Source organism: Leucopleurus acutus, assembly GCF_964270905.1.
Source record: "Leucopleurus acutus genome assembly, chromosome: 2".
Taxonomy (NCBI): Eukaryota; Metazoa; Chordata; class Mammalia; order Artiodactyla; family Delphinidae; genus Leucopleurus; species Leucopleurus acutus.
The window spans coordinates 40,559,716-40,576,651 of record NC_139143.1 but is presented as its reverse complement, the minus strand read 5'-3'; the positions used below and the strand labels follow the sequence as shown (position 1 = coordinate 40,576,651).

Here is a 16,936-nt window from a genome sequence, read left to right as displayed (position 1 = left end):
TGAGTCAGAACACTTGAGTATGGCCCCACTGGTTGCTTATGACTGGTGTCCATTCTAACTGGTCAGTATCCGAACCACAACAGTCATCAAATATTTTCAGTGTTAGCTCTGGTCTCAACATCACTTTTTTTTTTTTTTAAAATAAATTTTATTTATTTATTTATTTATTTTCGGCTGTGTTGGGTCTCTGTTGTTGTGCCTGGGCCTTCTCTAGTTGCATTGAGCCCGGGCTACGTTTCATTGTGGTCTATGGGCTTCTCATTGTGGTGGCTTCTCTTGTTGCAGAGCACACGTTCTAGGCACGTGGGCTTCAGTAGTTGTGGCGCATGGGCTCAGTAGTTGTGACTCACGGGCTAAGAGCACAGGCTCAGTAGTTGTGGCACATGGGCTTAGGTGCTCTGCGGCATGTGGGATCTTCTCGGACCAGGGCTCGAACCCGTGTCCCCTGCATTGGCAGGCGGATTCTTCACCACTGTGCCACCAGGGAAGCCCCCTTTTTAAATATTTTTGGCTGTGCCATGTAACATGTGGGATCCTAGTTCCCCGACCAGGGATCGAACCCGTGCCCCCTGTATTAGAAGGCGGATTCTTACCCACTGGACCACCAGGGAACTCCCTCAACATTTCTGACCCTCTCTCTCAGCTTGCTCCATCACTATTTGCCTTCTCGTAGTGCTGCATTGTGGTAGAACTATGTGCACGAGAGTCTGGCAGACATAGGTCTGAATCTTCGTGCCACTATTTACTCAATATTTGACTTAAGCTTCAGTTTTATGATCTAAGAAAAAGGTAACATAAAGCCACCCTTTGGAGATTCTTCTTTTTTTTAATCATCTTTATTGGAGTATAATTGCTTTACAATGGTGTGTTAGTTTCTGCTTTATAACGAAGTGAATCAGTTATACATATACATATGTTCCCATATCTCTTCCCTCTTGCGTCTCCCTCCCTCCCACCCTCCCTATCCCACCCCTCTAGGTGGTCACAAAGCACCGAGCTGATCTCCCTGTGCTATGCGGCTGCTTCCCACTAGCTATCTACCTTACGTTTGGTAGTGTATATATGTCCATGCCACTCTCTCACTTTGTCACAGCTTACCCTTCCCCCTCCCCGTCTCCTCAAGTCCATTCTCTAGTAGGTCTGCTTCTTTATTCCTGTCTTACCCCTAGGTTCTTCATGACATTTTTTTTTTCTTAGATTCCATATATATGTGTTAGCATAGGGTATTTGTCTTTCTCTTTCTGACTTACTTCACTCTGTATGACAGACTCTAGGCCCATCCTCCTCACTACAAATAACTCACTTTCATTTCTTTTTACGGAGATTCTTAAAAGGAGTAATAAAATACAATGCACCACGTAGCGGGAACAGAGGATGCGCTCAGTAAGCGAAGCTGCTATCATTCCCGTCTTGTGCTCAGCTTGCTCCCTGCTACTTTCTTTCCTTGGGCTGCTCTCTGCCCCCATCTCCCTCTAGCACTCCAAATGCCGCCACCCACCCCTGCCTTGGCTCACCGGCAAAGACAAGGAAAAAGATGACGGTGAGCTGATAGACGGCGTGACCCAAGATGTTCTTCATCATAGTGCGTGAGATCAGAGGCTTATTTCGACCATAGGGGCGACGCTTCAACAGAGAGTCTGTAGGAGGCTCTGTGGCCAGGGCCAATGAGGCAAAAGTGTCCATGATGAGATTAACCCACAACATCTGCACGGCTTTCAGTGGGGAATCCTGGTGGGAAGAAGAACCACTCCTTTTAGCTTTCCTTGGAGACCACCCCCCACCTCACTCATCAGCCTCATCTTTGCCCTTGAAATGGCCTACCTCCTGCTATCCACCACTTATTAGCTGAGTGACATTGAGAAACTTATTTAACCTCTTTGAGCCTTGGGTTCTTCACCTGTAAAATGGGGATAATACCTACTTTGCAAGGTTGTTTTTGAAGAACAGAGAAACTACATATAAGTGCTCGTCACACTGGCTAACGTGTAAGTACTACATTAATGGTAGATAAATTATCATCATCCCACATGAGCAGATGGAGACCTAGTAGAGCTATTCCTGCCCCAACACCCCTTCGGAAACTCTGGTTCTTACTCCTCAGTCGACATACTATACCCCGCACCCCCTGTTCCTTAGCCCCAGCCTCATCCCTCCCATCTCAGCTCACCCCACATTCCCTTCACCTGGGTGATACAGGCTCCAGTGAAGGCCACGATCACAGCCACCACGTTGACAGTGAGCTGGAACTGTAGGAACTTGGAGATGCTATCGTAGACGTTTCGTCCCCACATCACTGCCTTCACGATGCTGGTGAAGTTGTCATCGGTTAGGATGATGTCAGAGGCCTCCTTTGCCACATCCGTGCCTGCAATACCCTGAGGTAAGAAGGGGAAGGAAAACAGTGAGGAACTGGACAAAATTCATGCACATTCTGAACTCCTATCTTGACCTCCAAGAAGCTTCAGAACTCAGCATAAACACTAGAGGGCACACTAGCCACACAAATCCTACAGACTAAACCACCATATTTTGAGCGGTCTTCTCTCCCAAAGAAAATGAAGGGAAAATGTGTCACTGTCACTCTGTGGGAAAGGGGACTGGGCCATGATGCCTCCACCTTACTCCTGAACTCAGACTGGAAATTACAGTTATCTCTGATATTCCTTTCTCCCGTCCCTCCTACTTCCCCACCTTAGAAAATAATTAGAAGATAGAGAAAAAGTCGTATCTGCTCTACCTCTAAATTTTAAAATTTCTTTTGCCACTGCCAATATTTAATTTAAATCCTTATCTCTCCCGCACCTTGAAGTTACTCTACATTTTTTCCCAGGAGGAGTAGTCTGGCAGTACAGTTCAGATGTACTGTCCTTATTCAAAATCCTGTCACTGGGGAACCACCAAAGGTTTCTAAATAGAAAGATCAGTGGTTGAAAGCAGTGTTTTAGAAACAGTAAACTTTCTAGTCTGGTAGTCAAAGCCCTCAACAAGTGAACTCTGGTTCATTTTCCAACCTGCTATATCTTTCTGCTCAAAACCTACTGCTTTATTCACAATTCCCTGAATCTCTCATTTACTTCTAGAGTCCAGTCTTCTACTTACACCCTTTTCTCCAAGCCTGGAACATCCTCTTTCTCCATCTATTTAAATCCTATCTGTCCTTAAGGTTCTATTCAATTAATTAAGCCCTGCTTGCTTGGCAAAGCTGTCCCTTACATCCCCAGCCTATTCTTCTATTCCATGTCTTAAAACCCCTGTAACCTACAGAGGGGCTTGTTTGTGAATCTGACCTGCACTAGTAGATTATTTGTACCATTTACCTGGCAGTATTATTTTCCTATCCAGATTGCAACAAATGAATATCTGTTAGATAGACTATACAATTAAATTTCCCCATCAAAAAGTTCTCTAACACATGCACACAATGCTGTACCATGCACTGTAAAGAGAAAGGACAGAAAGAAAGAAAGAAAGAGTATCTTTATATATGTACTACTGCAGAATAATCTCTAAGTTAGGTTGTTAAATTAAAAGAAGGTGGAAAAAAGAGTATATAGTGTGTATATAGATAGATATAGATAAGTATCACTTATCTAAGAGAGTGGGATATAAATATACTACACATTTGATTGTATTTTAAAGGAGCAAACAGAAAGATAAACCAAAAATCAAAGAAGTAAGTTATCCGTGGGATTAAGAAGGAGGCAACAGCATGGAGGTGATAGGGATAGAAGCTAGACTTCTATGAATAGACCTTGTTGGTATATTTTACTTTAGAATTATGTAACTACTTTATACAAGTATAAAACAAAATTAAGTTTAAAATAAGCAATCTCAAAAATGGAAGGAAAAAAACCCCATGATATAAATGAACTGGTATAACCAGTTGGTAGCACAACCATACCAAGGGAGAAGTTCCAAATGACTTTTTGAAAAACACAGTAACTTGATGTTAGGATATACCTATAGGATAAAAAGAACTACAAGAAAAATCTTTAACTGTTTTTAGTAGAGTAATTGTATTATTATTGCTATTTTGAGACTATTACATATATTTTAGGATAAAGCAAATAATAATTATGTTAAGCCATTAGGAATCAAACTTTTCAGCTTAAGCGATAAATATAAAATCAGGGAAGTAAAATAGGAAGTTAGAGTTCTAGAATTCTAAATTTGAATTGGAAATGCCAATATGGATTCATGAAGTATTTATCTTTAAAACAAAGAAACACAAAAACAAAAAGAGACATAAAAGACATATTTCCTAGCTTTGTCCACTGAAAAGTTCTAGAAACAATAATTTACTAAGAAGTAAGGAACATCCTGACATTCAGATTGTGTTCTCTAGGTATCATTTCTCACTGAAATGAAGCAGAACTCCTTTGAGAAGTGGATGATTCTAGATCTAGGACAAGAAATATGCATGATGAATCTGGAACATCTTATCATGCAAGAGACCAAGAAAGCTATTAAAGACAACTGAGGTTGTACCCAAAGGACTTAGCAGTGTTGAAGAGGTTAATGATGGGTCAGTATAAACATCAGAATAATAATAAGGGCAATGGATCAAAACATATCACATATACTTAAAACCATGAGCTCATAATGATATTTAAAAAAAAACCAGACAATTAACTTTTAGTAGTTTAGTAAGTTTAAAAAGTGAACAATTCATTGGTCACCTTTGGAGGATCCTAAAAAGTCAACTCATTATTTTGAAAACTGGTAAATAAAGAGAAAAAAATCAAGCATTTAACCTGTCTTTCATGTAGGAAGTGAACCTCACAGTAACCAAATAATCGACGAGGGGAAATTTCTTTTTACAGAAATATTCAAGTTAATAAATAAAGAAAATCAGAACATTGTCATTTTGCAACCCCTAATGAAAGATGGGATGTAGAATCTGATTGCTCATAGAACTAAGTACTAGTTTATAGGAAATACAAGGGCTGAAAGAACAGGTTAAAGGACACTATGGGGATACAACCAACAAAATCCCTGCCATGGGATATTCTATGTAGAAAAACAACCTTATTCCTTCAAAACTAAGTAGCTAGAAAAAAAGATGGAAAGGGATTGTGCAGAAAAGAGTTACATAGCAGGCCTGAGACTGCTTTCTTGAGAAAGTTCTGTTTGCAAGGTTGGCCCTCGGCTAGCACCTGGAAACTTGGCTCTCAGTCAATAATTAACTGAAAATTAATTAGTGATTCACTGTGCCTAGACTGTGCCCACACATATGGTTTCCACTGAAAACCTACTTCCTTCTGGAAGTCTGGAATCTTAGCACATGCTAGGCAGGAGGTGCCTATACGACCAACCCCAATAAAAACCTACAACACCAAGTCTCTGGTGGGTTTCTCTGGGCAGAAACATCACATGTACTGCTGCATTTTCATTGCTGGGGGAAGAAGGTTCTCTTTGTGACCCGTCATGGGAGGAAGAGATCATAAGGGACCCTGCGTGTGGATTCCAGACTCTACCTGTGACTTTCTGCCTTACTGGATTCTTACTATACCAATGGACTAAATCTGAACCATGAGTACAACTGTATGCTGAGTCCCCTGAGTCCTTCCAGTGAATGCACAAAAGGGTGGTCTTGGGGACCCCTGACACATAGATCCTACAGGGTCAGTGGCTGCTGAACTTTATGATGTGTCAGAGTCACCCAGAGGGACTGTTAAAACATGGACTGCTGGGCCCCAACTCCAAGCTTTCTGATTCAGTAGATCTGGAGTGAGGCTTGAGAATCTGCATTTCTATAGGTTTCCAGGTAGAGTTGGAAGGGAGAGCACACTTCAGGAAATACTGTTATAGGTTAATAGATTCAAGAGATGTATCAACCAATTGCAACGTATGGATCTTGTTTGCATTCTAATTTAGAAAAATAATGTATTAAAACAACATTTATGAAGCATTTGGGGAAATGTGAACACTGACTAGATATCTAATGATAGTAAAGAATCAATTTTGTTGTGAGACAATGGTACTATGATTCTTTAGATATTTTATTGATACATATATATTTTCATTCATACTGGATGAAATGACATAATATCTTGGATATGCTTCAGAGTAATTCAGGTGTAGATGGGGAAATGTGTATGTGTGGGCCAAGATTGGCCAAGTGTTGATATTTGATGCTGGGTGACAGATACATGAGGATTCAATAAACTATTCTATTTTTGTATATTCTTGAAATTTCCTAGAGTAAAAACTTTTTAAATTTATCTTTTGGCTAAAGAGAGCACCCTAAAGACATATTTCTTCTTGAATCTTCTTCCACTTCTTAAAAATCACCAACAGTTCAATGTGTATGGGAAGCTTACAATCATAAGTTACTTGAGTGTGAGAATGTACTTTGCAATCTGGGGACTTCTAAATGTCCCTGAGCATTAGAGTCAATAAGTGTACCTGTTCAGAAAATCCAAACACTTCTGGGACCCAGCTCAGATGCTACTGAATGAAGATAGCCGACTGTGGAACCTTGGAATATATGATTTTAAATGAACTTTCCAAGTGACTCTGATGCTCCGGGCCTCACAAGTGAAAAGCAGAGTGACGAACAGTGCTAACTATAGACTGCACATTTTCCATATAGAATGTGAATTTTCCATAGTGTGCCTAGGCAGACAATACCATCATGTCCATGGGCAAGTTTCAGTTGGTCTTGCTTTGCTGGGTAATGATACCTCATGATTTCCCTGCCTTCATACTTGATGGGTCCCTCATTATACATATTATTATTGGCCAGGTAGGGAGGCGAGATGGAGTTAGAGAAAGCGTACAAAGGGGGATGTGAAGGTACGGGAAGCAGCAGGTTACCAGAAGCCTGTCCTGGCTTCCCACTGGAGGAGGCAGCTTGCAGCAGAGAGACACACTACGCTGAGCTGCTTACCATGGCAAAACCAACATCTGCTTTCTTCAGAGCCGGCCCATCATTTGTGCCATCCCCAGTGACAGCCACCACCTGCCGCTGTTCCCCAACAGTGCTGTCGATGATGCCTGGGAAAAACAGACACACTACAGTGAGTTCCACATGTGCCATCTGAGGCCATTTCCCCATGAAAGGCAGTTTTTTGGTCTTCCTCTCCGGTCCCTGCCACCACCTCCCTTACTACGCTCTTTCCTTCTTTTTTCCCAATGCTAGAGGTTCTGTAGCGTCACCTGATGGCAGTAAATTGTTTCACGGGTAGCACTCTAAGCTAAGAAAGTCTGACCTTGTCGAATATCTTGTCCGGTGCCCCAAGGCAGCTATTATGTGGTAGAAAAAGCACTGGATGATTTGAAGGCAGAGACCCAGGGATTGAATGGTAACACTTCCACTTACCAGTTGGGCAATTTGGATAGGTTACTTGTTGTCTCAGCCTCAAACTTCCTTATTTGCAAAATGGGACTAGCTTAACCTGTACTGTCTAATTCACAGTACTATCAACAAACAAGATAGGATAGTGTTTAAAAACAACTTTATTATACATCTTATACTCACCAGGGCCTCAGATGTTTGCTAAACTATATGTTCTTCCCATGAGCGGGGAAGCTCTCCTAGGACCTCCCTACTCAGGACAGGAGAGTTGCTTTGGTTGATGGCTCTGATCTGTGCTCATCCCCACCTGCCTTCCTCTATCCTAGGTACCTCCTCAGGAACCAGCCTCACCTTTCACCAGTGTGTGCTTGTCAGTGGGGGAGGATCGCGCCAGCACCCGGAGCTTAGGCCAGATCTTGTCCAGCTTTTCTTGCTCTACCTGCCAACACCAGACCACACCTGGGTCAGTCAAGCTCAGAACAGCCATCTGGGAAAATCTTACTTCTTTACCCACGCTGAGCTTCTGGGAGAACTGGTATTCCATGGCCCCTGGGGGAGTGTTATCCTGGCCTCCAGTGGAGGTGAAGCAGCCAACTCAGGCTCCAGGACAGATTCACGGATGGTGACCATTCAGGCCCCGCTTGTCTTCTTTTTCCTGCCAATTCCCTACCTGGGGGCCAATTCCGTATTTCTTTTTTTTTTTTTTTTTTGCGGTACGCGGGCCTCTCACCGCTGTGGCCTCTCCCGTTGCGGAGCACAGGCTCCGGACGCGCAGGCTTAGCGGCCATGGCTCACGGGCCCAGCCGCTCCGCGGCATGTGGGATCTTCCCGGACCGGGGCACGAACCCGTGTCCCCTGCATCGGCAGGCGGACTGTCAACCAGTGCACCACCAGGGAAGCCCCAATTCCGTATTTCTTAGACCCTTGACAGAGGTGGGCCAGGGTTAGCTGTTGGCTCAGGTGGCTAAAGTAGTGCTTCTGAGGTCTTAGGTTCAATATCTACATTGACCTAATGTAGCTCTGGCCTGCTCCACACCCAGACCATGTCCTCCTACCAACCTGTGCCACTGTCAGTCACAAGGCAGTGACATAGGAGGGGTGAGGTAGAAGGAAATCAGTACAGAATCATCCCACAATTGAAAAAAATGGAAAGACATGAAAGGTTAGTGACACTGTCTCAAAAGATGGCTTGTGAATGAAGATAGTGAGAAGAAAAAAATCCAGTTTTACTGTCTGAACAGCTATGGTAAAAGGGACATCTCACTATGAATAGATTTTAGTTTAAAAACCACCCACTTCCTCCCACCTGTCCCAGATGCCTTACACGTGAACCAGCCCTCGCCTAATAAAGGAGGCCCTGATTCCTCCCACCCAAGACCTACCTCGCCCTTCTCGTTTCGGATGAGTCGGTTGAATTCTTTGCCCTCCAAGCACAGAAAGTCATCCCCAGGTGTCACAATGCCACATTTGGTGGCGATGGCCCGGGCTGTGTTGATGTTGTCACCTGTCACCATTCTGACAGTAATACCAGCTCGTTTGCATTTGGCAATAGCTTCCGGCACCTGTGGAGAGTGAGGCAAGAGGAATGGAGGAGGTGGGGGTGGCGAGGCCTGGTAGGCTGTTCCTGTTCAGTTGTCCCCTCATTGTGGACAGCGGAGAGGCACCCTGGAAGCAGAACCATGGGGCGTGGGCTCAATCTGGTCATTTTTATATCGCTTGGTGCCACCTCGCTTCTGTCGTATCCATGATACTCACATTTGAATTTGCCTTATCGTGTCATGAGTTGAGGGGGAAATTTGCTTCAGGAGCCGGGTGTGAAAGCTTACTCTCCCACTCACAATCTAGATTTCTTAGCAGGGCACGCCTGGCCTTCTGAGATTTTGCCACTGCCTTCCTTTCTAGCAGAAGTTTTAACCACCTTCCGCTCCCCTGGCACATACTCCAACAATATCAATTCTTTTAAATTTCCCAAATGCATGACACATTGTCATGCCTCTGGGTCTTGATGGTTGAGAGTCCATTGGTCTGAACTTCTTAGAAGCAGAGACTTTTTCAATGCCCTACAATTGAGAGTAGTGCTTAGCTGTTCTAGGGGTGCTCGACAAGAACGTGTTGCTTGAAAGAAGGTGGCTAGACACAAAGCTGGTGCTCCAGTTAATTCCATCCCCTGACGATTCTTGAGTACCAAACAATAATCCCAGTGAAACCTATGCTTCTTACCCCTCAGACAGCATGAACCGTAGGAATGCCACTTTTTATGAGTTCAGTACTCTACAGCAGTTCTGTGAAGCAGGAAGCACAGACACATCTATCCCAGCAAATGAGAAACAGTTAGGAAACTTGCCTAAGTTTCCTAAGTGACAACTAGAAATGGAGCTAGTACCCCAGTTCCTGCGACTCCTGGGTGGCCTCGCATTAGGTCACACTGGGCCGGCGCATGGGCCGGGGCCACTGGAAGACTTCCATTCATGTTTCCTAGCCCTTTTTTCAAGTCAAAGCCTCACCTCTGGGCGCACAGGATCCTCAATGCCCACCACTGCAATACAGGTCAGTTCAGTGAGGATTTCGCTCTCATTGTCCCATGGGGGCTCTCCATCATTGAAATCCCGGTAAGCTATGCAGATAGTCCGGAGTCCCTCACTGGCCATGGGCTCGATGACGGTGCGGACCATCTCATCTCGGTCCTTATTCTTGAACGGCACTGCTTCTCCTTTCTTGTCCAGGATTCGATTACACCTGGTGGGGCACACAGTCAGAAAGCAGCATCCCCCCATGTGCTTGCATGGTCATTTACAGACATTCTGGCCACTCGGCATTACTCCTAAAGACACTGTCGTGTGGCCATAAATCTCCACTCAACCCAAAGCTGAGCCCCTTTTTCCAAGGTGGGGTGGCCAGTAGGTGGGTAACGTCTAGGTGGGCAGAGCATTTGATTCTCCCATGTTGTCTGCTCCTACTCTTATGTGGATACGATATCAAGGGTCATTTGTGGATTGCCTGCTCCTTTGAGCTTCACAAAGGTAGAGACACTTTCTCAATCCTCAGTATCTAGAGTGCTCAGTGCAGAGGGTGTTCTCAACAAGAACGTGTCACTCGAAAGAGGGTGGCTCAAGCCAAGCTGGGGCACTGGTTTTTAGCTACTGGCCCTATATCCACGTAGGTGATCCACGTAGGTCACCTTTTAATGACCTATGGATCATCTAGCCACTTTGATTATGCAACTTCATGTGATCAGAATTGAGAATAAAAAGGAAAAGGGAACGCAGAACTAACATTTCTAGTATCAATACTTGCTATGTGCAAGGCATTTTACATACATTGAATCACTTAATCAGAGTAACCCTGTGAGATGGGTGGGTATTATTATCTCTTTTCAGAATAGGAAATGGAAGTTTGGATTGCCTAGGTCTGAACCGTGGCTATGCCACTAAGAGCTGTATCACTTCCAGCAAGTTACTGAACTTCCCAGCACCTCTGAATTCTCATCCGTAAAACAGGGATAATGACAGCATCTACCTCGCTGAGCTGTGAAGAGTAAGTACAGTATCCAAAGTACTTAACAGCAAGGCTTGGCCTGAACCAAGCTCAGATGTTAGTCATGATGTCACCGCCTGGAAGGAGGGTTCACTCATCATCCAGGTGGATTCAGTGTGAGGTCTGGCACCCTGACCTCCCTGAGGGGAGGATCCTGCAGGGAGGAAGAAGCGGGGGAGGGGCGCTCACTTGCGCAAGATGATCTCAGAAGCACCCTTGCTGTACATGCGGTAGCCACTGCGGGGCTTCTCGATGACGGTGCTCATGGACTTGCGCACCGAGTTGAAGGTGTACACCTTGTAGAGCTTCTCCTCGGGCACCTCACTGCGCACGGCGTGGTAATCCTGCTTCAGGTCCGTGACGAAGCCCAGCAGGGCGCACTCGGTCTTGTTGCCCACCTGCCGCGGCAGGCCGCCCTCCTTCTCCGGAGGCTGAGAGGAAAAACACACGTGGGAGTGTTGGATGAGGTGCCGAAGCTGGGGAGAGAACCTAGGAAGGGAAGGACTCCGCTCGAGGCTTTCACACATGTACCCAGGGCCCGTGGGGGTGCCGACTGTGGTCCCTGAGCCACCCAGGGCTTGGGGATTTTTTAGCTGCTCTGGGGGTGGTGCTGGTGTCTCACCCTGTGTGGGTCTTATTCTAACACTCTCTCTTAGTTTCTAGAAACTGAGTAATTTACTCCTGACCAGCATGAGGTCTCTTTTTATTTATTTATTTTTATTTTTTTAAGATATTTTGACGTGGACCATTTTTAAAGTCTTTATTGAATTTGTTACAATATTGCTTCTGTTTTTTGTTTCGGTTTTTGGGCCCCGAGGCATGTGGGAGGGATCTTAGCTCCCCGACCAGGGATCGAACACACACCCCCTTCATTGGAAGGCGAAGTCTTGACCAGTGGACTGCCGGAGAAGTCCCAAGATCTTTTTAGACATACTACCTTTACCTGGTGATTGGAGGTCATTTCATAGCCATAGATTCCTACCTGCCTCCCCCTTGCCCTCCCATCCCCCAATCTACTCCCATGGATTATTTCCTAGTTTCACCCCAAACATGTTCACTGGGGAGTGGGAAATGGGATGTGGGATGGCAATTCAGGCAGAATAAACAAGAGAAAATGAATGGTTCCCTCCGCCTACCCATTTTAAGTGTCCTGGCAAAGGAAACGCTTACCAGAACCTTGGAGGTGTAGGCACTGTTGATAGAAATACCATTGACAAGAAGGTCCAGGACCTTGGGCACAAGGACATCAGGGCTTGGGATTTGATGGTAACGGGTTTCTCCGATATAAGCCTGCACCACAGTCATGCGGTTCATGGTCAATGTGCCTGTCTTATCGGAGCAGATGGCCGTGGCATTGCCCATTGTTTCACAAGCATCCAAGTGCCGTACCAGGTTATTGTCTTTCATCATTTTCTACAAAGGAGAAGAGAAAAGACTTCCCAAATACAGGTCAAAGGCCATTTCCTAGCCAGCATCTCTCCACATTTCATTCTCTGGTCCCACACAAAAATGCAGGATACCATTTTTGTAAATACTCTTAAGATTCTACTGGATTACTTAAATGTTGATGCAACTGATCCAGATGGTCCTTCCAAAGTGCCAGTGGCTTCTGCTCCTGAAGGCATCACTCAGAGTTTATGAAGACAGAGTGGCCCATCCCAGAGGCTACACGGTACCCTCCCCTCTGGTCTCTGCTCTGAAAGAAGACACAGTTTCATTCCAGTCTCACCTTCACAGAGTAAGCCAGTGAAATGGTGACTGCCAGTGGCAGCCCCTCTGGCACAGCCACCACCAGCACAGTGATGCCAATGATGAAGAACTTGACAAAGTACTGGACGTAGATGGGAGTACACTCAGCCAGCCATGGTTTGCGCTGGATCACAAAGTTGTCGATCACAAAGTACAGAATCAGGATGAGAACTGTGATTGCAGACATGATCAGACCTGTCCAGGAAACAAGTCAAATGAACCCAGGCTTCAGGGTATTCCTAGGGCCCTAGCCAGAGATGGGTGGCATAAATTGTAGCCTTTGCTATCCATTTTTAAAATGACTCTCTAAGTCATACCCAAAGCCCCTATCCATTCTCTGGCGCTTGTACATTACAGTGTAGGGGAAAGAGGTGGCTTTGCATCCTAAAGACAGGGGTGCTATTCTCAGCACTGCACTAACTTGACTTGTGGCTTCTGACTGGTCTTGACCCTCTCTGGGCCTATTTCCTCATTCATAAATAAGAGGATTGGTCTAGTTTTCTAAAATAGCATTCTATGCTTCTATCTCAGACCTACTCTCTTCCTACAAATCATAATGTAGTGACTATAGGTGCCTATTTCCTAGTAGTTTATCAATTTTAACTTCTTCCCTAGTAGCCTGAGAATGTCAGGCAATTCACAACTTGTTCACAGTGTTGCCCCTATGGTGTTAGCACATCACCTACATAACTAACCCTTAGAGCGGTGCTTCCCAACCTTTCTCCTGACATGGCACAGACAGAAGATGACAATAATAACAACTATTAATATAGTGCTTACTATGAGTCAGGCAAGCACGTCACAGGTATTAACTCATTTAATCCTCACAACGATCCTGTGAGATGTTACTATTATCATCCCCTTTTCTGTGTCTCTCTAAGGCACAGAGAGGTCTTGGTATAGCACACTGGAGGCGGACCGACCATCCTGGTTTGCCTGCGACTGAGCAGTTTCCTGGGCTGTGGGACATTCTGTGCTAAAACTGAGAAAGTGTCAAGCAAACTGGGATAGTTGGTCATCCTACATATCCTACAATGGAAGAATCTGCTCAGGATCAGAAAACAACTGGTCTAGGGGTTCCAACTGCCTTGGGTGCTGCCTGGCTGCTCTGAGGGCATCTGTATCTACCTGTGGCACAATATCTGGGAAAAGTTCCACTTCAAATCATAGTTTGATTTGTGTCTTTGCTTTGCCTGAGGGTCCAGTGATTCAGAGGGATCAGAACAAGGCTACAGGTGATTGTATCATTGAAAGCATATTCTTTTGTACTTTGCTTCATCAGGGTCAGCCCTAAGAGGTGAGGCAAGCAAGGCACCTAGGCTGCAAAATTTAAGAAGGCGTTCACTCTCAGGGTGGTGCCAGGCACCTCACTTGCTTCCCCCTGGTCCTTGGTCTAGATGATGTGTGAAATGAATAAACAGAGGAGACCAGTGGCTAGCCCTCAGGTGGCTTGTCCTCCCTAAAGAATAAGCTAGGGATTAGGAGCACAACAGTAGGATCTGTTTAATGCTTCAAACCCGTGTGCCAGGCTCAGCAATTTGATTCCACACTTGCAATTTATCTCATCTGTGTACTGTGTTTTTCTTTTTAAAAATTAATTAATTAATTAATTTTTGGCCGCATTGGGTCTTAGTTGCTGCGCGCAGGCTTTCTCTAGTTGCGGCGAGCAGGGGCTACTCTTTGTTGCGGTGTGCGGGCTTCTCATTGCGGTGGCTTCCCTTGCTGCGGAGCACAGGGCTCTAGGTGCGCGGACTTCAGTAGTTGTGGCACAAGGGCTCTAGAGCGCAGGCTCAGTAGTTGTGGCGCACGGGCTTAGTTGCTCTGCGGCATGTGGGATCTTCCCGGACCAGGGCTTGAACCCGTGTCCCCTGCATTGGCAGGCGGATTCTTAACAAGTGCGCCACCAGGGAAGTCCCTCATCTGTGTATTGTTTATATGCAAGAGACTTCATGGTGGTCAAAATTAGCTAGGTACTAGAACTGGATGAATAGGCCAGACTGACACTCTATAAAACTCTCTGTGGTGCTTAAAACGTTCTCTATTTGCACTGTCCAATATGGCAGCCAGTAGCCACATGTGGTTATTGACCAACTGAAATAGGTTAATGTGACTGAGGAGCTGAATGTTTAACTATATCTAATTCTCATTAATTTCATTAATTTTCATTAATTTAAACGGAAACAGCCACACATGGCTAGGGGCTGCAGTAGTGGACAGCATAGATTCTTGCTATTCAATGTGTGCTTAGCAGAGCAGCAAGCACTGCCATCGCCTGGGGGATGGTTAGAAACGCAGAATCTCAGGCCCCACACAGAAACGTACTGTAGTAAACAGAGAGGTGAGGTCAGCAAATAAACAGTGGAAAAAGACTAGTTTAAGGGATATGTGCGCTGAAGGAGCGATCTTCCTTTGTTGCTTCCTCTAAATCCCCTGCCCCACCCCACCACTGAAAGAAGGCAGGAGAGAGGAGAGTGCAGAGGCGAGCGATGGAGAAGCTGCTTCCTCTCACGATGCACAGGAGTGCCTTTACTGACCTCTGCTCTGCAAAGCGCCTCTTTAATCACTGTCTTCCTTTTCCCTCCAGTCCTTATTCTGAACTGATTGCTCTATGCCTGGCCATTCCTATGCTAGGGAATTGCCCTCAGCAAACAACAGCCTTCTCTACCGTTAAGGAATTTACAAGCCAACACACAAGCAGGTGAGTAGCTATTGAAGTCTTCCTTCTTGCTAATGTAAATCTCCCATTTGTTTGCGCCTTTAACCCTAACACACAGGAAAACATCTCTCTCTGCAAAAGCTAAACAGTTGCAGAGAGAGACACAGCTACCTGGACTGCACTAGCCACTTGGAATTTTCAGCTTCTTTCTGCCAGACCTGGCTGGTGTAGAAAGAAGGCAAGCACAGTAGCGAGGATCCAGAATAGCACTGATAAACAAACCAAGAAGGCTCCACCCTACTCACCAGCTTTCCCAATCTGTACAGCCAAGCGCGTCAGCTTGCCCTGCAGCACCGACTTCTCCTTTTTGGGCAGCTTGGCTGCCTTTTTCTCCTTTTCCTCATTGTCGATCCCCTCCTGGCTGTTGAGTGGCTGGATTTCCAAGGCCACTCCATCCTGAGTCTTTGCTAGGGTGTACACACAAATAGGACAGGTAAGCAGGCAAGGTAGTAGCACTGAGTAGCAGGCAAGTGGAAACTAACAAATCCTTCTGTCTTATTCCTGGAATATACCTTGGACCCCTGACATCAGATCTGACCACCCTCACCCCATGCCAGACAGGGAACTTGACTCTGACCCTCTATTAGGGCTTTTGGAACGATATCTTAACAACTGGAGGTGAAATATGGTGCTTTTAGGGTATGGATTTCCACTTCAGTGGCAGCTTCCTGGCACTACCTCAGAGTCCCAAGCCAGGTTTATTCCAGCAAGAGGATTAGTCATGCCACTAAGTGCTATTACCAACAACCATCCTTCCCGGAATTCAGTGCTTAATATAGTGAATCTTTACTGCAGAAAGGGGCTGAAGGGGAAGGCTGGTAGATATTCCTAGAGCATAAGGGTCCTAGTCAGCTCTTTGAAAGCTTCATCTCTCTCTCTCACTATATCTATATCTATATCTATATCTATATCTATATCTATATCTATATCTATATCTATATCTATATCGACTGTCAAGGAAGAAACACGGACCCCAGATACAGGGTATTTTCCAGTTCCCTCTCGTATTAGTTGAACGATAGGGGAAGGAAATCTCTTTTCTCCCCTGTCTGATGAAGGTAGGGAGGTACAGAGTGGGACCTAGGGGAAAAGGGAAGAAGCTGGTGTGAGGGACTCCCTGGAATGAGAGAAAGCCAGGGTAAAGACAGACATATAAATCCACTTTGCTTTAAAAAGAAGAGTTAAAGAAATCTAAAATTAAAGAATTATTTTTGTGGAGCCCTGGTTCTCCGACATGATGCCTTTATTTCTAAAAACTACTATGATGTGGGTTACAAAAGGAAAAAAATCTCTAGAAGCTGTCTCAAGAGAGCAGTTCTTGCTGGTTCCTGGCACCCCTCCAATTTCACCCCTGCAGAGCTCGACTCCTTTGGTTAGATGCCCTTCCTGAGATACTGTCTCTGCTGTCAGACTCACAAACAAGACAGAGACAGGATGTAAACACAGCCACCAAAAAAGCAACACACATCAGATTAGGAGGAAGAAAACAGACTGTGGAGAGAACAAAGAAGGAGGTGGGGAGCGAGGTCACGGAGAAAGGGTTCTCTCCACCCCTGAGAAGACTAGCTGAGAAGGAATCCAGATCAGAAGAGGACACCGACGAGGAAGCCAACAGAGGAGGGTGCAGGGACTGCCCA

The 16,936-nt window shown here is 45.3% G+C and overlaps 1 protein-coding gene across 2 annotated transcripts in view; it reads right to left on the bottom strand.

Moving 5' to 3' along the window:
* The window catches only part of ATP2B4 (ATPase plasma membrane Ca2+ transporting 4), a gene marked incomplete at its 3' end in the record, with an annotated part of 45,484 nt that overhangs the window by 12,441 nt on the left and 16,107 nt on the right, over nt 1-16,936 (bottom strand). For both annotated transcript variants that reach the window (XM_082833371.1, XM_082833372.1), the window contains exons 7-16: nt 15,545-15,706; nt 12,564-12,778; nt 12,005-12,247; nt 11,024-11,265; nt 9,805-10,036; nt 8,683-8,862; nt 7,652-7,739; nt 6,893-6,999; nt 2,184-2,375; nt 1,515-1,728 (exon numbers count right to left, since the gene is read on the bottom strand). In XM_082833371.1, coding sequence (XP_082689497.1) covers nt 1,515-1,728; nt 2,184-2,375; nt 6,893-6,999; nt 7,652-7,739; nt 8,683-8,862; nt 9,805-10,036; nt 11,024-11,265; nt 12,005-12,247; nt 12,564-12,778; nt 15,545-15,706 — 1,875 coding nt within the window. The remainder of the gene's footprint in view (nt 1-1,514; nt 1,729-2,183; nt 2,376-6,892; nt 7,000-7,651; nt 7,740-8,682; nt 8,863-9,804; nt 10,037-11,023; nt 11,266-12,004; nt 12,248-12,563; nt 12,779-15,544; nt 15,707-16,936) is intronic.